Consider the following 21,997-nt stretch of genomic DNA (forward strand, 5'->3'; position numbering starts at 1 on the left):
GTGTTCACACCCCGTGACCTATTCCACATATTGTTGTGTTACAACCTGATATCAAAATGGATTAAAAAGCTATTTTCTTCTCACCCATTTACACACAATACCACATAATGACAAAGTGAAAACATGTTTTTAGAAATCTTTGCAAATTTATTGAAAATTAAATGAAAAATATCTTGTGTCACTTCAACCTTAAAGGTCCAAAATTATGTCTCCACTGCCCCTGACTCTAAGTGATGTTGTGATGCTATTTAGATGAACTTGGACAAAGCTTTTGATACGGCAGACCATTCCATTATTGTGGAGAATTGGTGTCTCTGAGGGGTCTTTGATCTGGTTTGTGTACCTCTCTCAAATAGTGCAGTGTGTAAAGTCATACCATTTGCTATCTCAACCACTGCCTGTCACCTGCCTTCTGAATTTACATCAACAACATAGCTCAGGCAGTAGGAAGCTCTCTCATCTATTTAAATGCAGATGGTACAGTCTTATACTCAGCTGGCCCCTCCCCGGATGTTGTGTTAAATGCTCTACAACAAGGCTTTCTTAGTGTCCAGCAAGCTTTCTCTGCCCGTTTTGTTCTGAACACCTCCAAAACATACAGTACCAGTCATAAGTTTGGACACACCTACTCCTTCCAGGGTTCTTCTTTATTTTTACTATTGTAGAATAATAGTGAAGACACCAAAACTATGAAATAACACATATGGAATCATGTCGTGTTAAACAAATCTTTTTTATATTAGAGATTCTTCAAAGCAGCCACCCTTTGCCTTGACCAGCTTTGCACACAACCTTGGCATTCTCTCAACCAGCTTCATGAGGTAGTCACCTGGAATGCATTTAAATTAACAGGTGTGCCTTGGTAAAAGCTAATTTGTGGAATTTCTTTCCTTCTTAATGCGTTTGAGCCAATCGGTTGTGTTGTGACGTGTGGTTCCCACCGTGAAGCATGGAGGAGATGTGTTGGTGTGAGGATGCTTTGCTGGTGACACTGTTGGTGATTTATTTAGAATTCAAGGCACACTTAACCAGCATGGCTACCACAGCATTCTGCAGCGATACACCATCCCATCTGGTTTGCGCTTAGTGGCACAATCATTTGTTTCTCAACAGGACAATGACCCAACACACCTCAAGGCTGTGTAAGGGCTATTTGATGAAGAAGGAGAGGGATGGAGTGCTGCATCAGATGACCTGGCCTCCACAATCACCCAACCTCAACCCAATTGAGGTGGTTTGGGATGAGTTGGACCGCAGAGTGAAGGAAAAGCATCCAACAAGTGCTCAGCATATGTAGGAAGTCCTTCAATACTGTTGGAAAAGCATTCCAGGTGAAGCTGGTTGAGAGAATGCCAAGAGTGTGCAAAGCTTTGAAGACTCTCAAATCTAAAATACATATATTTGTTTAACACATTTTTGGTTACTACATGATTCCATGTGTGTTATTTCATAGTTTTGATATCTTCACGATTATTATACAATGTAGAAAATAGTAAAAATAAAGAAAAACCCTTGAATAAGTGGGTGTGTCCAAACGTTTGACTGGTGCCTTAGCTCATGTGGTCCCCCTACTGGTGTGATTACTACCTCTGAGGGTTTAGAGCTTGAAGTAGCCACCTCATACAAGTACTTGGGAGTATGGCTTACAGTTACACTGTCATTATCTCAGCACATATTCAAGTTGCAGGCTAAGGATAAATCTCGACGTGGTTTCCTCTATTGTAATTGCTCCTCTTTCACCCCATCTGCCAAACTAACCTGATTCAGATGACCATCCTACCCGTGCTAGATTACGTAGAGACGTAATTTATAGATTGGCAGGTAAGGGTGCTCTCGAGCGGCTAGATGTTCTTTACCATTCGGCCATCAAATTTGCCACCAATGTTCCTTATAAGTCACATCACTGCACTCTATACTCCTCTGTAAACTGGCCATCTCTGTATACCTGGCGCAAGACCCACTGGTTGATTGGTTGATGCTTATTTATAAAATCCTCTTAGGCCTCACTCCTCCTATCTGAGATGCCTACTGCAGCCCTCATCCTCCACATACAACACCCGTTCTGCCAGTAACATTCTGTTAAAGGTCCCCAATGCACACACATCCCTGTGTCGCTCCTCTTTTCAGTTTGCTGCAGCTAGCGACTGGAACAAGTTGCAAAAAAACACTCAAACTGGACAGTTTTATCTCCATCTCTGCATTCAAAGACTCAGTCATGGACACTCTTAATGACAGTTGTGGCTGCTTCGTGTGATGTATTGTTGAATCTAACTTTTTGCCCTTTGTGCTGTTGTCCGTGCCTAACAATGTTTGTACCATGTTTGTGCTGCTACCATGTTGTGGTGATGCCATGTTGTGTTGCTACCATGTTGTGTGGTTGTCATGTTGTGTTGCTGTCGTGTTGTGTTGTTGTCGTAGGTCTATTTTATGTAGTGTTGTGGTGTCTCTCTTGTCGTTATGTGTGTTTTGTCCTATATAAAAAATGTTTGCCCAGACCGTGTCCCCACAGGAGGCCTTTTGCCTCTTGGTAGGATGTCATTGTAAATAAGAATTAGTTCTTAATTGACTTGGCTAGTTAAATAAAGGTTCAATTAAAATAAAATACATGTACATAAGTATTCACAACCCTTTGCTTTGACACACCAACTTGAGCTCAAGAGCATCCAATTTCCTTTGATCATACTTGAGATGTTTCTACAACTTGATTGGAGTCCACCTCTGGCCTATTCAATTGTTAGGACATGGTTTAGAAAGAAACACACCTGTCTATATAAGGTCTGACAGTTGACAGTGCATGTCAGAACAGAAACTATACCATGAATTCCAAGGAATTGTCCGTAGATCTGAGATTTTTAAACTGTGATGAGGTATATATCTGGGAAGGACACAATTTATAAAGTGTTGAAAGTTTCCAGAGCACAGTGGTCTCCATCATTGGGAAATTTAACAAATATGGAACCACCCAGTCTTTGTCTAGAGCTGGCTGTCCGACCAAACTGAGAAACCGGGCAAAAGGGACCTTTGGTCAGGGAGGTGATCAAGAACCCAATGACCACCCTGACAGAACTAGTTTCTTGGCTGATGTGGGAGAACCTGCTAGAAGGATAACAGTCTCTACAGCACTTTGCCAAATCTAGACTTTATGGGAGAGTGACCAGACTAAAGCAATCCTGAGAAGGAGCCACATAACATCACACCTGGAATTAGCAAAAAGGCACATGAAAACTCTGAGATCATAAGGCAAATGATTCTGTGTTCTAAGACAAATAAATTGAACTCTTTGGCCTGAATGAAAAGTGCTATGTCGGGAGAAAACCAGGCACAGCTCAGCACCCATATAACACCATACCCACCGAGAAGCATGGTGTTGGCAGCATCATGCTATGGAAATGAGAGACTGGTAAGAATAGAGGGAACAATGAATGGAGCCATATACAGGAAAATCCTTGATGAGAACCGGCTTTAGAATGCAAACAACAGAGTGCAAACAACCCAAGCATACAGCCAAAGCAATGATGGAATGGATTCAGAACACAAATGTGAAAGACCTTGAGTGGCCCAGTCCAAAAGCCCAGACTTGGATCCAATTGAAAACATGTGGAAAGAATGCTGTTCACCACCGCTCCCCATCTAACTTAGCAGAGCAAATCTGCAAGGGATAAAGGGGAGAAAAGCATTGACTCAGGGGAGTGAATACTTATGTGAATGAGATATTTATGTATTTCATTTTCAATACGTTTGCTAAAATGTCTAAAAACACGTTTTCACTTTGTCATTATGGAGTATTGTGTGTCGATGGGTGAGAGAAAAACCTCTATTTAATACACTATAAATTCAGGCTTTCGGGTCAATTTCTCGCTTCTTTGTCATTGAACAAGAGCGTGCATGTTATATGTGAGAAGTCCTTAGAGACTATAAAGCCGTAACAGGGCTCAGTCTGCAGTTCAGAACCTCATCAACTAATCATTCGGCGATCAGTTTCTAAGCTGAGGAGAAAACACGCTAGGCGGTCCGCGCAGAACTTAATTAAGCTTTAGAAATAACATTGAAACCAAATGGAATAGCAAGTTGCTTTGACTCCGCAATTAAATGATTGTCTTTCTAACAGGCTGCCTCCTCTTATCCAAGAGCAGCCCGTGGTTTCATTATGCTGTCGACTGTGTAGCAATAAGGATGATGAAGCTTGGTTAAATGTTAACCAAGCTCACTAAAATAGTGTAGTGTCCCAAATGGCACCCTATTCCCTATATAGTAATAGTGCCCTACTTTTGACCAGGGTGCATAGGGCTCTGTTCAAAAGTAGTGCACTACATAGGGAATAGGGATCCACAATAGAGATCCAGCCGATCTCCCATTATTATCATCCAGCCGATCTCCCATTATTATCATCCAGCCGATCTCCCATTATTATCATCCAGCCGATCTCCCATTATTATCATCCAGCCGATCTCCCATTATTATCATCCAGCCGATCTCCCATTATTATCATCCAGCCGATCTCCCATTATTATCATCCAGCCGATCACCCATTATTATCATCCAGCCGATCACCCATTATTATCATCCAGCCGATCTCCCATTATTATCATCCAGCCGATCACCCATTATTATCATCCAGCCGATCACCCATTATTATCATCCAGCCGATCACCCATTATTATCATCCAGCCGATCTCCCATTATTATCATCCAGCCGATCACCCATTATTATCATCCAGCCGATCTCCCATTATTATCATCCAGCCGATCACCCATTATTATCATCCAGCCGATCTCCCATTATTATCATCCAGCCGATCACCCGTTGTTATCATTCATCTAATCAGGAACTATTTCTTCATCAGTACATGTTTGTGCTGCTACTGCCTCCAAACCCCATCCTTGGAGATGGACGTAATATCCAGTATACACGGGTGGTGTGTGTGTGTAACTGTGCGTGCGTATGTAAGTGATTTGTGTGTGTATGTGTGTGCAGTTCGTGTGTGTGTGCGCGTGTGTGTGCACGCGTGTGTACACATGTGTGTGTGACCTGACTGACATGACCTGGTATCTGTTGTTAATACAGTATAGAGTGAGTCACTGTGCTCGCCTTAGAAACCTTTAATGTTGCCCCATTTACAGAGGTTTCTGAGGGAGTTATATATTTATTAGCAGGTTGCTTTAAAGTCAACAGGACGATTCTCACTGGTAGAGTAGATTTAAAACATGACAAAGTAATGGAATAGTCATGTTTACAAGCAGGTGTTTTATTCCCAACAAGCTCTCACATTCTCACATCAGAATTAGATGTTCTTCAATGTTTCTCAAATGTAAAATTGAGTCAAATTTCGAAGTGTTTCGTTACTTCACTGTATCGTTCCAAGGTTACGTTTAGGCATGAACAAGCAACTTTTGGAACCAGAGGCAGATGCTTAAACCGATCCACAACGCCCGAGCAAAACCAGTCTACTTGAAGGTAACAGCGCTCACTGTTGCCCCTAGTGGCCAGTTTTGACGTCATCTCCCATCGTCCTCAGACATGGATGGACCTCGAATACTGACTTATATCACGGGTGTCCTGCCTGTTTATTCCACATGGCACGACATGATGATTTCTACCTCGGTCTCCCTCTGTTTGAAAACTGTTGTGAGTCATCTACATCCTCTTCCAACCCCCCCCTCCCCCACACACACAAACAACAACCCACCTACAACTGCTCCAACGCAGCTATCCCCTCTCCCCCTTCTCCTCCAGTAGGTCAATTGTCACATTCCTACCTTCCAACTACCTAAACACTCCCTTGCGTGATCCACCGCTCGCCCCCTTCCCCTGTGTGTCTCCCAATGGTCAGTCTCTGCAACCTGCAGCATACAAGCAGTGTCAGGGGGGCTGGCAGGGAGCCAATGGAGGCAGAGAGCTGAGCAGCCAGCCTACCTGCAGGCCCAAAGCACTACCAGAGGCACTCTGCTCACTGTCCATCGATCCCACCTCTACTCTGATTAGTGGGACAGACAGGGTTTGTTTTTGTCGAAAATCTCCCCGAGAGAAATATGGTGGTGTATACAAAGCCGGTGTGTGTGTGTCTGTGTGTGTGTGTGTGTGTGTGTGTGTGTATGTGTATGTGTATGTGTATGTGTGTGTGTGTGTGTGTCTGTGTGTCTGTGTGTCTGTGTGTCTGTGTGTGTGTCTGTGTCTGTGTGTGTGTGTGTGTGTGTGTGTGTGTGTGTGTGTGTGTGTGTGTGTGTGTGTGTGTGTGTGTGTGTGTGTGTGTGTGTGTGTGTGTGTGTGTGTGTGTGTGTGTGTTTGCGTGCGAGTGCATGTGTCTCTGTGTGCGTGTGTGCTGTAGTTGGTCTGCCCTGACTAAAGTGAGCGTTCCACATGAATGCTGCCCAGAAAGAAAAAGCTTAGAATTGTCAAGTGCCGTCGGATGGGAGGGCCACTTTGAGTTTTTTAAAATATATATAAAATATATGCCATTTAGCTGACGCTTTTATCCAAAGCGACTTACAGTCATGTGTGCATACATTCTACGTATGGGTGGTCCCGGGAACAAGGCAACAGGCAACAAGGCAAAACAGAATTAAGCAATCGACAGAGAGCGATTTTGGCTCTGTCCCAAATGGTCATATTACCGTCTCTGGTCACAAGTAGTGCACTGCTGTATATTGAATAGGTGCCATTTGGGAAGCGGACACTATACACTACCATGGACCACTAGCATGAAAACTATCCAGAATGTGGGATTAGGCTTTTAAAATGGGTCTGGATATTATACGGGTTTATTTTAGAGTCCTGAGATGTGTTACATGAATTAGTTTCCCTTTACAGATAGTAGAACTCATCCAGTAGGCTGTAGTGCTCTGAAAGGCCTGAAGAGTCATTCACAAGACAATAGTGAGAAATTAGTCTGAGCTAGAGAAGGTCGAGAGGTCACGGGCTATTTGTGTGTTTGTATTCGTGTGCATGCACAAACACACACACACACACACACACACACACACACACACACACACACACACACACACACACACACACACACACACACACACACACACACACACACACACACACACACACACACACACACACACACACACACACACACACACACATGCCAGCTTGAAATCTGATCAAGCATTTTAACAGGAGGGGAAATGACTCTAGCCTATCTGAGGCAGATTGAAAACAAGCAGGCCCATCCCTTTCTTCTCAGGTGTGTCAATTACATGTGTCTTAGGAAACAGGATAGAGTATTCCACTAGCCCTCTCCAAGACTTAATTAGCAAACACTGCTGAATTATTAATTGCCTGTTATCAAATTTGTGATGAATTAATGCCACAGTGAATGTGCGGGTGGTGGATGTCTGGAAGATAATTCTGTCTCAATGCTGTTTTCCATTGGACACGTGCTGATTATGGTACAAAACAACAGCACAGCCAGGAGGGGTGAATTAAAGCCCAACAGAGACATTATAGAACTAAATACTTCCAATGTTTTAAAAATTCATAAAGAAATGGAAAAGTCATAAAATGGCGCTGGTCATAAACAGTGTGATCGACGTTGTTCACCGTGCAGGAGAGAGGGAGGGAGTGGAGCTAAATTTAGCCCCAGTTACCGCTGCATGCACCACGTCGTACGGTGAGAGGCTGATATTCCCGTTTGTTAGTATCATTTATTAAAATCTTGTGACAGCGCCATAACTGCAGGAGAGGGGCCTTTCCATTCTCGCTGCTCAGGAGGCATGAAATCAGACAGCACAGCGAGTCCGTGGTTGGATAAAACACACACACACACACACACACACACACACACACACACACACACACACACACACACACACACACACACACACACACACACACACACACACACACACACACACACACACACACACACACACACACACGCACACACACACACACACACAGGGAGTGAGAATATTAATCTGAAGGGAACATCTGTCCGACGTGGCCCTGTTCTGTCCTCTAAAGAGTTAAATTCTTCTATCCACCCTCCTTTTGTTTGCTTTGTTTACGTTCACTTCCTATTGTGTGTTTGTGTTGACATCTTCTGCGGGTCCAGTAACGTGTGTTGTCCACATCTCAGTGTCTTACTGTGAATACATATTGAATTCTCTTTTCTCTTGTCTTGGCAAGGGAGTAGGTTGGCTAAATGCAAACCCTCAGAGGCACACATTTATTATGGCGGACTGAGTGTTTATCTGTGTAACTGGAGAGAGAGAGACATAGACACTTTATTACAACACTGTATATAGACATAATATTACATTTGAAATGTCTATATTCTTTTGGAACTTTTGTGAGTGTAATGTTTACTGTTCATTTTTAAAAAGATTTATTCCACTTTTGTTTATTATCTATTTCACTTGCTTTGGCGATGTAAACATATGTTTCCCATGCCAATAAAGCCCTTAAAATGAACTTGAATTGACAGAGACATACACTCACAGAGACAGAGACAGAGACACAGAGAGAGACAGAGAGAAAAGAGGTGATAGGATGTCCTTCTGTGAAAATACTTACACGTCGGCTGCTGCCTCTGGGCTCCAGTGTAACAGTGTGTTAAACATGTGCTCTCCCTGCTACTGAGAATCAGTGTGTGAGTCCGAGTCAGTGTGCTGTGTGCCAGGAGCAGATGTCCAGAGCCTGGGCTGCCCAGGCATCCTGCTGTCTGTGCAGGCCGCTCAACACAAACTGTCTGCTTCAATAGAGATATGGACTTTTTTTTATCAGATCAAAACTACTAAGCATCTGCTAGGGAGTGTGTGTATGTGGGGGGGGGGGACGTGTGTGTGGAGATTGTGTGTGTGTGTGTGTGTGTGTGTCCAAGCATCACTCTTAACTGCGATATGAGCCTAGCGGAGCCTGGCTTACCTCAGAGGATCACTAAACCAGAGACGGACCAAAGCGAAGCGCCAGTGTTAGTACCTATACACAGACCCGCTCATCTCATTGCCCGGCATGCAAACCCAATATAAATTCAACGAGGAGACATTAAAACCTCAATCAATAACAGTCTAGACAGATGAACATAAAACCTGATGTGAGAGGATAAAAGACAGAGGAGAAAGGGAGTGAGAGACAGAAAGAGGGGAGGCAGATAGCCTAGTGGTTAGAGCGTTGGGCCAGTAACCGTAAAGGTTGCTAGATCGAATCCCCACGCTGACAAGGTAAAAATCTGTCGTTCTGCCAATGAACAAGGCAGTTAACCCACTGTTCCTAGGTCGTCATTGTAAATAAAATGTGTTCTTAACTGACTTGCCTAATTAAATTAAATAAAAAAATTGAGAGAGAGAGAGAAGAAGCCACATCTCCTCCTGATTACTGTCACCATGCCCCCAAGACACCGATTACACACCTGCACACTTACCCAACCAAACCTCCCCGGGCCCCTTCTAACTAGGCCCCTCTCCCCGCAAAACACCCTGTTTGATCCTGCCAGGCAGCCCTATCCCCTGGCTCCTCACATCCACCACCCCCCTACACACCACAGGAGGTTGGTGGCACCTTCATTGGGGAGGATGCGCTCGTGGTAATGGCTGGAGCGTAATAAATGAAAAGTATATGTATTAAATACATGGAACAAATTGTTTCCATGTGTTTGATGCCATTCCATTCTCTCCGTTCCAGCCATTATTATGAGCCGAGCCTCCAATGCTCCACAGCTGGGGGTGCAGGTACAGGGGCCTGCAGTTGGTACCAGTTCCCTTGGATGACACACTACAAACATTGATGCTAATGTTTCCTGTCAGACATGAAGAGACACACTCGCGTCACAATCAGGGAAAAAGGGACCTTTACACCATCGTTGGTTAAGATCATAGTGTACCTCGTCTCCCAAATGACAGCGGAAATGATCAGACATTAAATAGCAGGGGTTTCTCTTTAACACAAATCATGTCAAATATCTCAATAACCTATGTCGGATATTGAATGAGTCGATATCGGGACAAAGGAAATTACCATGTGATATCTACAGTATATATTTTCGAGTCAAGTCAAGATATCTGCGGATAAGCCTCTTTCCTCGGGTATATGGCCCCTTTCCCAGTGGTGGGTTAGCCTATCACCAACACACCTGTCTCTGCTTCTCCTGTTTCTCTACGGTGGTGAGATATACTCACATCCCATTACCCAATGATCCCCCAGAACAGACAGGCATCAGTGCCATCATCAGCGCTGCTTACATCTGTCCACAAAAACCACAGTCTTCCATCTTCCTCCTCCTTAACACCCCTAGTCCTGCCTTTGTCTGGGTCTTGGTCCTAGGGACGGGTGTGCTCAGTCAGCAGACATGCAAACAGGTAGACAGACAGAGACAGGCAGACGGGCAGCCAGCCAGCCAGACATCCAGAGAGGCAGGCATAAGCATTTTATGACCCACCTCTGCCTCAGCACAGAGAACTGCTGGCCTTATCATTTTCGTCTCTCTCTCTCTCTCTCTCTCCCTCCCTCCCTGAAGTAGCTTTGCCTGGTCCATGATGAATGGAGGCAATTTAGGGCCCGGTTCAATCAGATCTGCATAGCTGATGTTTTGATGTTGTCGGAGGTGGAATTGCATTATAGAGCTATTAAATCCACAATGGATCCCGGCATTATACTTAAGCTGACATTGCCATTGGATGCACGGAGTCGCATTGAGATAAATCCCATGCAGCCTTGTTTACAGGTTCGAACACTGGAATGTGAGATGTAATCGACACCTCAATGAAGCTGATAGAAATCCTCATTATTTAGTTGAATGATTTTCAATTTGAGTATCACTGATGGAAGGCCTGAATGTAGTCATCATGCCCAGAGAGCGATGTTGCTGCCCATAGGTGGACGTAGAAAGTACTCCACCATGTGGTGTGGTGGGGAAGTTTGCCTATACCGAACACCCAAAACTCTCAGCTTTCTAAGTTGTTTCCCTTAAAGGTTGTGTCCTGGATACTTTGGAACATTTCAAATCCAGTGAATCACACAATGCAGACTGTCATCCCACACAGTCGAGCAAAGTGTTTCTCTTACCTCTCAGTGAAGTTTCTGAGCGCAGTGAAGAGTGACAATAGCATCTCTGAGTTCTTGTCTTCCTTCCTCGACCTGTTTCTGCTAGTGGGGGGGTTTTCTGCCTGCAGAGGAAAATATTCAAATATACATAGAAAATACAATTGAATGTTGGATGATAGTGTTTGCGTACATCTATATTTCACAGACACACGCAGACACACGCACATGAACAGACAGAGAGACTGCTATAGATGAAGGAAACAGATGGAGCCGTCTTCACCTCTTCCACAGCACAGTGGTTTTCCCTTGAGTCGCAATGGCAGGTGTTTGCTGTGGCATTATGGGAATGGGAACTTGGGAAGTGGGAAGCACAGCAGTACATCGTCATATACAACACAGACAAACACACGCCATCTTATATCAGCCCACGGTTAGAGAATGTTTGTCTGCCTTATGCTGTGCTGTTATTCTGCCTTGTGACTCACACACCACCCACCCCTAACACACCTCTGCAGGGTAATAACACACACATTACTTGTGAGGCTTTTCATTTGTGAACAATCTACATCCATGTACACTGAGTGTACAAAACATAAGGAACACCTTCCTAATATTGAGTTTCAGAACAGCCGAGATTAGCCGGGGCATGGGCTCTACAAGGTGTAAGTCGCTCTGGATAAGAGCGTCTGCTAAATGACTTAAATGTAAATGTAAATGTGTCAAAAGCATTCCACAAGGATGTTGGCCCATGTTGACTCCAATGCTTCCCACAGGTGTGTCAAGTTGGCTGGATGTCCTTTAGGTAGTGCACCATTCTTGATACACATGGTAAACTGTTGAGCGTGGAAAAACCCAGCAGCATTGCAGTTCTTGATACACTCAAACCAGTGGGCCTGGCACCTACAGGGTACTACCATACCCTGTTCAAAGGCACTTAAATCTTGTCCATTCACCCTCTGAATGGCACACATACACAATCCATGTCTCAATTGTCTCAAGGCTGTTTTCAAGCCTTCTTTAACCTGTCTCCTCCCCGTCATCTACACTGACTGAAGTGGATTTAACAGGTGACATCAATATGGAAACATAGCTTTCACCTGGATTCACCTGGTCTATGTCATGGAATGACCAAGTGTTCCTAATGTTTTGCACACTCAGTGTATGCTAATGAGAAGACTAGATATTGTTGTTTTCCCTTTTAGTGTAATGGTGCCCCTAACCCAAATCCACAGTATTTCCATGGTGAACATAGCCTAAAAGCTGTAGCTCAGTTGGTAGAGCATGGTGCTTGTAATGCCCAGATAGTGGGTTTGATTCCCGCAACCACCCATATGGAAAAATGTATGCACGCATAAGTGTAAGTTGCTTCAGATAAAATCGTCTGCTAAATGGCAAAGAGTTGGTAAAAGTTTAAGTGCATAGCAATGGCACAGTACCATGGCTAAACTCATTAGACATAGCTCAGGCTGTCATGCAGATGCAAACAGTCACTTTGCACAATGAAGAAGTCACCACACATTGTAATGAGGTTGCCATGCACACTGATGAAGTAATACGACGCATATTAATGAGGTCACGGCACACAGTGATGACTTTGTTTGGCATGATGAAGGTGTCACTGTACTCAGTTATGGCTTCCTCCAACACAGCGATGGAGTCACAACCTTTCTGATGGATACTGAGGAGAGAGCTTGATTCAAAAATTGTCTGAGTGTAAAGAGCATCATCCAAACATCTCATCAACGGATCCCTTATTGGCCCTAGTCGTCTCCCCTGTGTGCATCAACAGCTGCTCTCAAGCACCAGCCCACACTCCCATAATCATCCCTTTGCCTTGCTCTTCCAGGCTGTATTACACACACAGGCAGGCGGACAGGCACGCCTGCTCTCCCAATCTGGAATACCTCACCATCAAATGCCGCCCTCATTAGCTCCCAAGACTGTCATCGATAATTGTCATGGCTGTTTATTATCCCCCCTCAAGCCGACATCACGGTGGCACTCAAGGAACTATACAGGACTTTGAGTAAGCTGGAAACCGCATATCCGGAGGCTGCATTTGTAGTAGCTGAGGACTTTAATTAACAAAGGAAATCTAAGGATATTTGTCCTGAAATTCAACCAACACACCGCCTCTACTATACGCGGTGTCACGCCCTGATCTGTTTCACCTGTCCTTGTGATTGTCTCCACCCCCTCCAGGTGTCGCTTATTTCCCCCAGTGTATTTATCCCAGTGTTTCCTGTCTCTCTGTGCCAGTTTGTCTTGTATGTTTTCAAGTCGACTAGAGTGTTTTCCCGTGCTCCTGTTTTCTATTCTCTTTTTCTAGTCTTCCTGGTTTTGACCCTTGCCTGTTTTTCTGGAATCCGTACCCGCCTGCCTGACCCTTCTTCCTGCCCTGACATCGAGCCTGTCTGCCACTCTTTACCTAATGGACTCAGAATCTGGATTTGACCTTTTGCTTGTCCATGACCATTCTCCTGCCTACTCCTTTTGGATTAGAAATAAACTACAAAGACTCTAACCATCCACCTCCTGTGGATGCATCTGGGTCTCACCTTGTGACCTTATACACGGAAAGAAGACGCTTGTTATTCTCTCTTCTGAGATGGCTACAAGCCCCCCCCCCCTTTTCAGGCAAATCTGATCAGGCATCCATTCTGCTCCTCCCCGCCCATAGGCAGAAATTACAGCAGGAAGCACGCATCGTAAGGTCTGTTCAACATTGGGCATTCACGCAATAAAGAATGTGCGAATTACAGCATTTAACCACGGTAAGGTGACTGGGAACATGGACGAGTACATCAGAAAGAAGAAAGACATTGCAAGAATATAGTAGAGTCGCAACTCAATGGCTCAGACACGAGACGCATGTGGCAGGGACTTCAGACAATCACGGATTATAAAGGTAAAACCAGCCACGTTGTGGACACTGACGCCTCACTCCCAGACAAACTTAACACATTCTTTGCCCCCTTCGAGGAAAACAACACAGAGCCACCGTCGTGGGCCCCTGCTGCTCACGAGGACTGCGGGCTCCCGATCTCTGTAGCCAACATGAGTAGGACTTTCATGCGTGTTAACCCTCTCAAGGTGGCATACCAATCCGCATCCTCGGTGCATGCACAGACCAGGTGGTTGGAGTGTTTACGGACATATTCAACCTCTCCCTATCCCAGTCTGTTATCCTCACTTGCTTCAAGACATCAACCATTGTTCCTGTACCTAAGTAAGCTAAGGTAACTGAACTAAATGACCATCGCCCCGTAACACTTACCTCTGTCATCACAAAGTGCTTTGAGAGGCTAGTCAAGAACCATACAACCTCATCTTGCCAGACAAACCTAGACACTACAATTTGCATACCGCCCCAACAAACGCGACTCCAACTCAATCATACATTTTGCTGATGACAAGACAGTGTCGGGCCTGATTACCAACAACGATGAGACAGTCTACAGGTAGGAGGTTAAAGCCCTGGCTAAGGAGCTGATTGTGGACTACAGGAGACAGACGAGGAAGCGTGCCCTCATACACATTTACAAGGCTGTAGCTGAGAGGGTCAAAAGCTTAAATTTCCTTGGCGTGCACATCTCCGAGGACCTGAAATCAAATCAAATGTTATTAGTCACATGCGCCGAATACAACAGGCGTAGGTAGACCTTACAGTGAAATCTTTACTTACAAGCAAATGGTCCCACCACACCGACACCATGGCGAAGAAAAGCGCAACAGTGCCTCTACAACCTCAGGCGGCTAAAGAAATCCGACATGGCCCCTAAGACACACAAACTTCGACAAATGCACCATTGAGAGCATTCTGTCAGGCTGCATCACTACCTGGTATGGCAACGACACCGCCCTCAACCTCATGCCTCTCCAGAGGGTGGTGCATTCAGACCAAAGCATCACCGGGGGCACGCTGCCTTCCCCTCCAGGACATTTACAGCACTTGGTGTCAAAGAAAGGCCAAGAAGATCCTCAAAGACATCAGCCATCCAAGCTATGGTCTGTTCATTCTGCTACCATCTAGCAGACAGAGATGGTACAGGTGCATAAAAGCCGGGACCGAGAGACTGAAAAACAGCTTCTATCTCCAGGCCATCGGACTGTTGAACAGCTATCACTAGCCGGCTACCTACCCGATACTCTGTCCTACACCTTGAGACTAATACCCCATCTATAAGTAATCATTGAACGCTGGTCACCTCATATTCTGTTTAAATACTGTTGTTTACTCACTACGTATGACAATACTATATTCGCGCTCATCCTAAAGTCGCTACTACTGTACATACCATTTTTTTCTCCAAATGATATACTGTCTATGAACACCACGTATTTATATTCTGGATTCTGACACATGCTCATTCTAATTGTTACTTTCTACTCTGGATTATTACTTGGGCTCGTTCTGTAATTTCTTGATTTCTTGTTTAGATTTTTAATTAATTTTATTATTTGTTTATTTGTATTGTATTTGCAAGACATCCTACTGCACTGTTGAAGTTAGTAACACAAGCATTTCGCTGCACCTGCTATAACAAATCTGTGCATGTGACCAATTTCATTTGATTTTATTAGACACACACACACCCCTCCGACTACATCCTCATCACTCCAACATCCTCATCAACATCAAAACTGTTTATTCAGCCCGCCACGGTCCTTTTGACCCCTGCCTTTCTTCCTTTAAAGATCAGAGAGACAGGTGAATGTTCTTTAAATAAACTCTTCTAAACCGGAAGAGGAGTCAGACAGAGGAATAGAGCGAGTGCCGATTGGAACTAACCTCAGACAGTAATACATCTACACACACACCATGTGCACAAGCACACAAAAGTATGCGTGCATACTCACACACACTAAGGTATTGTATGACAAGGTTCACAAGGGATGCAAGGGATTATGGGTAATTAGCTAGCCGCATGGCCCTCTTCGTAATGATGGGAAAGCTGCCAGTGTCTAAACAGTGGAAAGGTCTCGCTTTGATGCCACACTCAATCTCCAGCAGGTCCAGATCCTTCTCACCCCATCCATACACACACACTCAGAAACACAGATAGGAGACATATAGAGAAGGAAACAGAGGAAGAGAGCGAGAGAAATGAATAGAAAGAGAGAGGGTTAAAAGCTAGAGAGAATGATAGGAAGAGGGGGAGATGCACTAAGAGAAAGAAAGGGAGATACACAGAGATAGAGCGGGAGATAGAGGGAGATACACAGAGAAAGAGAGGGAGAAAAAGACAAGGAGATACACGGAGATAGAGAGAGAAAGATAGGGAGATACACAGAGATTGAGAAAGGGAGACACAGAGACAGAGAGAGAAAGGGAGAAGAGATAAAGAGAGAGAGACAGAGGGAGAGAGAGAGAGGGAGATACACAGAGATAGAGAGGGAGAGAAAGAAGGAGAGAAAAAGTGATATACACTGAGAGAGAGAGAAACAGAGGGAGATACACAGAGAGAGAGAGAGAGAGAGAGAGAGAGAGAGAGAGAGAGAGAGAGAGAGAGAGAGAGAGAAAGGGAGACAGAGATAGAGAGAAAGAGAAAGAGAGGGAGATACACAGAGATAGAGAGGGCGAGAAAAAGGGATATACACAGAGAGAGATAGAGAGAGAAAGAGAGGGAGATACACATAGAGAGAGAGAAAGAGACAGAGATAGAGAGAGAAAGAGAGGGAGATACACAGAGAGAGAGAGAGGGAGAGAAAGATATGAAAGAGAGAGAGAGTGAAGCAGTTCCTTAATCTCCCTTCATGTGTACTCAGTCATCCAGGACATGTTATGATGACAGGTCAAGTCATGTCAAGTAACAGGTGAGCACCCGAGCGCAGTGACTCAATGCATGCTTGGAGGCATAAGGGTGAATTGGAATTAGCCTCTGGTTCAGGGTCTACATTATGTGTGAGCATGCATGTGTGTGTGTGTGTGTGTGTGTGTGTGTGTGTGTGTGTGTGTGTGTGTGTGTGTGTGTGTGTGTGTGTGTGTGTGTGTGTGTGTGTGTGTGTGTGTGTGTGTGTGTGTGTGTGTGTGTGTGCGTGTGCGTGTGCGTGTGCGTGTGCGTGTGCGTGTGCGCGTGTGGGGCTTGGGTGTCCCGAATGTTGAATGGATTTACACTGTTACCAGAATGAATCATCTGCTGAACATCATCTGCTGACGCAACGACGCAACAGTTATGATACAGACACACTGACTGCCGATATGTACTTCAGGAGGACCTTCCTTCTCTTGCTAGAACAAAATACTTCCCTGCTGAACTTGGCTTCAAGACAATCAGAGAGCACAAACCTCCACGTGGGGGAACCAACAGAAGTGACATATTTTACATCTAGTTAACAACTTCTGTGCTTGAAGTATTTTTTTTGTTAGGTTCAGTTTGATATTATGCACCTGCTCATTAGTTAGCTAGCTCACTAACTTTAGCTTGCTAACTGAGTCAGGCAGTCACACACGCGTCATATGAAATTAATGGGGTGGTAAGTGCAGCCCAATGCACATAACACTAAATGTTTACCAAGCTAACTATCTTGCAAGGTGATGAAGAAATAATGTTGTTCATTCTCCATTATCCCATACTGCCAGTGCTAGTTCACTTGCTGGCTAAAGTTAGCTTGACGGTTAGCATTGCCATTTAGCAAAACAAAGCTAGCTAGCTACTCCACAAATTATTGACAGCTAACAGGCAGCTGCTTCATTAGAAAATGAATCCATTGTGATGTAATTATAATGTTGCTAGCTACGCTGGTTATCTAGTTGTGGCCATCTGGTTCGTATCAACAAGGGCTTACTACATATTCTATATAGCTAGCAACGACAGTGCATCTTGCTAGTTAGCTTACATTAGCTACATCAGACAAGCCATATAAGCTACTGCCACTTTGTGGCCTGTAGTATTTAAACAAAGCAGCTACCCGGAGAGACTCCTTCCTGGGCTTACTGAGTGTAGAGTAGTCTGTACACTTATTTCGATGAAATGATTTGAATGGGGCCCCAGTCCAGTAATGGACAGAGACTGTGTTCTAAGAGAACCTGCCTTATTAGTTATTTGAGCACTAACTCTGAGACCATAATAAGAACAATAGTCATAATTGATTTAAAGGTATGAATTCTTTGAGAATCAGTTGGAGCTTACTTCACCAGAATAAAAGACAATGATTTTATACCATCAACATATAATTACACTAATCAATATATTTACAAATATAATGAGAATGATCGTAGAAAAAGTTATAGAACAGAGTGACCGATAAGAAAATACCTCAAGATACAGTATCTGAACATCAGGAGTGGCATACTCAGTCTGTGGGCAGTCTTTGATCCTTGGTTCTGGTTAGGCCTCATGGAGGAGAACAAAGGGCTGTTTGTCCTTTCTTGTTGCTCTCTTCCTCTCCTCTGAGTTGGGTGGTTCCTTGGGCTGCTCCTCTGGGTCGTGTCCCTTGTTGCTCTCTTCCTCTCCTCTGAGTTGGGTGGTTCCTTGGGCTGCTCCTCTGGGTCGTGTCCCTTGTTACTCTCTTCCTCTCCTCTGAGTTGGGTGGTTCCTTGGGCTGCTCCTCTGGGTCGTGTCCCTTGTTACTCTCTTCCTCTCCTCTGAGTTGGGTGGTTCCTTGGGCTGCTCCTCTGGGTCGTGTCCCTTGTTGCTCTCTTCCTCTCCTCTGAGTTGGGTGGTTCCTTGGGCTGCTCCTCTGGGTCGTGTCCCTTGTTACTCTCTTCCTCTCCTCTGAGTTGGGTGGTTCCTTGGGCTGCTCCTCTGGGTCCTGTCCCTTGTTACTCTCTTCCTCTCCTCTGAGTTGGGTGGTTCCTTGGGCTGCTCCTCTGGGTCCTGTCCCTTGTTGCTCTCTTCCTCTCCTCTGAGTTGGGTGGTTCCTTGGGCTGCTCCTCTGGGTCGTGTCCCTTGTTGCTCTCTTCCTCTCCTCTGAGTTGGGTGGTTCCTTGGGCTGCTCCTCTGGGTCGTGTCCCTTGTTGCTCTCTTCCTCTCCTCTGAGTTGGGTGGTTCCTTGGGCTGCTCCTCTGGGTCGTGTCCCTTGTTGCTCTCTTCCTCTCCTCTGAGTTGGGTGGATCCTTGGGCTGCTCCTCTGGGTCGTGTCCCTTGTTGCTCTCTTCCTCTCCTCTGAGTTGGGTGGTTCCTTGGGCTGCTCCTCTGGGTCCTGTCCCTTGTTGCTCTCTTCCTCTCCTCTGAGTTGGGTGGTTCCTTGGGCTGCTCCTCTGGGTCCTGTCCCTTGTTGCTCTCTTCCTCTCCTCTGAGTTGGGTGGTTCCTTGGGCTGCTCCTCTGGGTCGTGTCCCTTGTTGCTCTCTTCATCTCCTCTGAGTTGGGTGGTTCCTTGGGCTGCTCCTCTGGGTCGTGTCCCTTGTTGCTCTCTTCATCTCCTCTGAGTTGGGTGGTTCCTTGGGCTGCTCCTCTGGGTCGTGTCCCTTGTTGCTCTCTTCCTCTCCTCTGAGTTGGGTGGTTCCTTGGGCTGCTCCTCTGGGTCGTGTCCCTTGTTACTCTCTTCCTCTCCTCTGAGTTGGGTGGTTCCTTGGGCTGCTCCTCTGGGTCGTGTCCCTTGTTACTCTCTTCCTCTCCTCTGAGTTGGGTGGTTCCTTGGGCTGCTCCTCTGGGTCGTGTCCCTTGTTGCTCTCTTCCTCTCCTCTGAGTTGGGTGGATCCTTGGGCTGCTCCTCTGGGTCGTGTCCCTTGTTACTCTCTTCCTCTCCTCTGAGTTGGGTGGATCCTTGGGCTGCTCCTCTGGGTCCTGTCCCTTGTTGCTTTCTCTGTTTGCTCTTTCTAGTGTTGTGGAAGCTGTGCTCTGATTGTTTTCTCCTTATTTTCCTGTTCAAGCTACAATTTAATGTCTTCTTCTGAGACTGTTTAGTGGACTATTCCCATCCAAAATGTGTAGTGAATTAGTAATACTATTCCCTAAAAGGTCACTCACTTCTGTAACTTGCCATTAAATACCAGCCCCTCATTTCACTATTGGGCAGACTCAGATATACAGTAGGTGCAAGTTAGTAGCGTTGATATTCTAGGCCTACGGTGACTCCAGATTGCAGGCCTTCCTAAGACTTAATCTGTCACGCCTGCTCCCGCTCTTCCCCCCCTGGCGCTTGGGGGCGCCCGGCTCCCCAGCATTGCGCACTCCTGCTGTCACCATTACGCACACCTGCCTTCCCCCCGTCACGCGTCAGAGATTTTTGGACTCACCTGGACTCAATCATCTCTGTCTTTACCTTCCCTATATCTGTCTGGTTCCCCGCTCTGTTCCCTGCTTCTGCATTAACCTTGTATACCTGTGTGCAGACGCTGTTTCTGTCCTGTTACCTGTCTTTTCTAATTAAATGTTTGACTCCCCGTACCTGCTTCTGATCCCTGGCGTTGGTCCTTACATAAGCAAAGCAATCGGCTAGGTATTGGTCTGTTCCATCTGTTATGGGCAGCCTAGCTGTTTGGAGAAGGTGCTTTCTGTATCCTTAATTGATTGTCAATTTATGCAAAGGCCTTTGTAATGTTTGAATCCTTTTTTAATGTAATGTGAGTTGTGGATTCAAATAAAGTATTTAAAATGTGTGTGTGTGTGTGTGTGTGTGTGTGTGTGTGTGTGTGTGTGTGTGTGTGTGTGTGTGTGTGTGTGTGTGTGTGTGTGTGTGTGTGTGTGTGTGTGTGTGTGTGTGTGTGAGAGAGAGAGAACTAGAGAGAGTGAAAAGTTGGTATCTTTCACTCACTGGTCCCAAGAAACTGTGTTAAAGCAATGCTTTCCCTTTTTGTTGCCTTTGGTCTAAAGCAGCATTGAGTTTCTCAGCACAGTGCTGAAACCGCTCTGAGTGTCTGAGTACATCAGAGTCCTTTGCTCAAGAGTTGAAAGAGTGCTGAACCAAGGGAAATTGCAGAGAGAAATATGCTAAACATGTTTTTTAAAATAGGGGGAGAGAGAGAGAGAGAGAGAGCGAGAGACAGAGAGAGAGAGAGAGAGAGAGAGAGAGAGAGAGAGAGAGAGAGAGAGAGAGAGAGAGAGAGAGAGAGAGAGAGAGAGAGAGAGAGAGAGAGAGAGAGAGAGAGAGAGAGAGAGAGAGAGAGAGAGAGAGAGAGAGAGAGAGAGAGAGAGAGAGCGAGAGACAGAGAGAGAGAGAGAGAGAGAGAGAGAGAGAGAGGGGTGTGAGAAGAAAAGCAGTAAAGAGAGCTGGTGGGATAATAGAGAAACATGGTTGAATTCATCATTTTGGTGTGTGTTTATGTGTGTTGCATTGCATTGAAAATACAGTGCTGGTTGTGTAGTGGGAGCCGTTATCATCCTCTACTCTCAGTGGAACCTTTTGCAAGCTCCTGCATTCTGTCTTCATTAACTTTGACACCCTCTTTCTCCCTCTCTCCCTTTTCTCCCCTTCTCAATATTTACCTCCCTTTCATCCCTCCATATTTCTCCCTCCCTCTGCCTTTCTCTTTCATTCATCTCTATTTCTCCCTCACTCTCCTTTTTCACTCTCTATATCTATCCTTCTTCCTCTCTTCCTCTCTGTTTCTGTTCCAGCCTATTCCCTTCGCTGTTCATAAGACCATCTAACAGTCTGCTGGCTGAATCCTCCATTATGTACATATTTTATCTGCTGAACAAAATGAGGTTATTCGTACTGACTGACTGTAACCCATTTACACCACCCACACAGAAAGAGAGAACGACAGAAAGACAGGCTGCCCTGTTGTTTGGGCAGGCTCAGTTACATATCAACAGAAGCAGCAAAGATGTAGATACAGTGTCACAATCCCGCCAAGTTCATTCTAAAAATGCCTGCATACTGCACTCTCTACTTCCACTATCTGGCTGCCACTCTATAGGAACCCACAGTTCAGTTCCAGGGTTCTGCTTGGCAATAGCCATGATCAGTTACCATGGACAGCTCCAGGCCTGCCAACACTTATATTCCAAAGAAAATATGGGCTTGCTTCAGCTAATAGGTTGGATGGATAAATGAGGTTGGTACGATAGATGGATGAATCAGCGAAAGTTGGATGGATGGATAAATGATATATGAAT

The 21,997-nt window shown here is 45.2% G+C and overlaps 1 protein-coding gene across 2 annotated transcripts in view; it reads right to left on the bottom strand.

Annotated features, from left to right (window-relative positions):
- LOC118382723 (A-kinase anchor protein SPHKAP-like) overlaps nucleotides 1-21,997 on the bottom strand; it is a 131,532-nt gene that overhangs the window by 44,281 nt on the left and 65,254 nt on the right. For both annotated transcript variants that reach the window (XM_052523401.1, XM_035769517.2), the window contains exon 2: nucleotides 11,012-11,112. In XM_052523401.1, the coding sequence (XP_052379361.1) occupies nucleotides 11,012-11,055 (44 nt within the window). In that variant the 5' untranslated portion in view covers nucleotides 11,056-11,112. The remainder of the gene's footprint in view (nucleotides 1-11,011; nucleotides 11,113-21,997) is intronic.

Source organism: Oncorhynchus keta, chromosome 1, assembly GCF_023373465.1.
Source record: "Oncorhynchus keta strain PuntledgeMale-10-30-2019 chromosome 1, Oket_V2, whole genome shotgun sequence".
Lineage (NCBI taxonomy): Eukaryota > Metazoa > Chordata > Actinopteri > Salmoniformes > Salmonidae > Oncorhynchus > Oncorhynchus keta.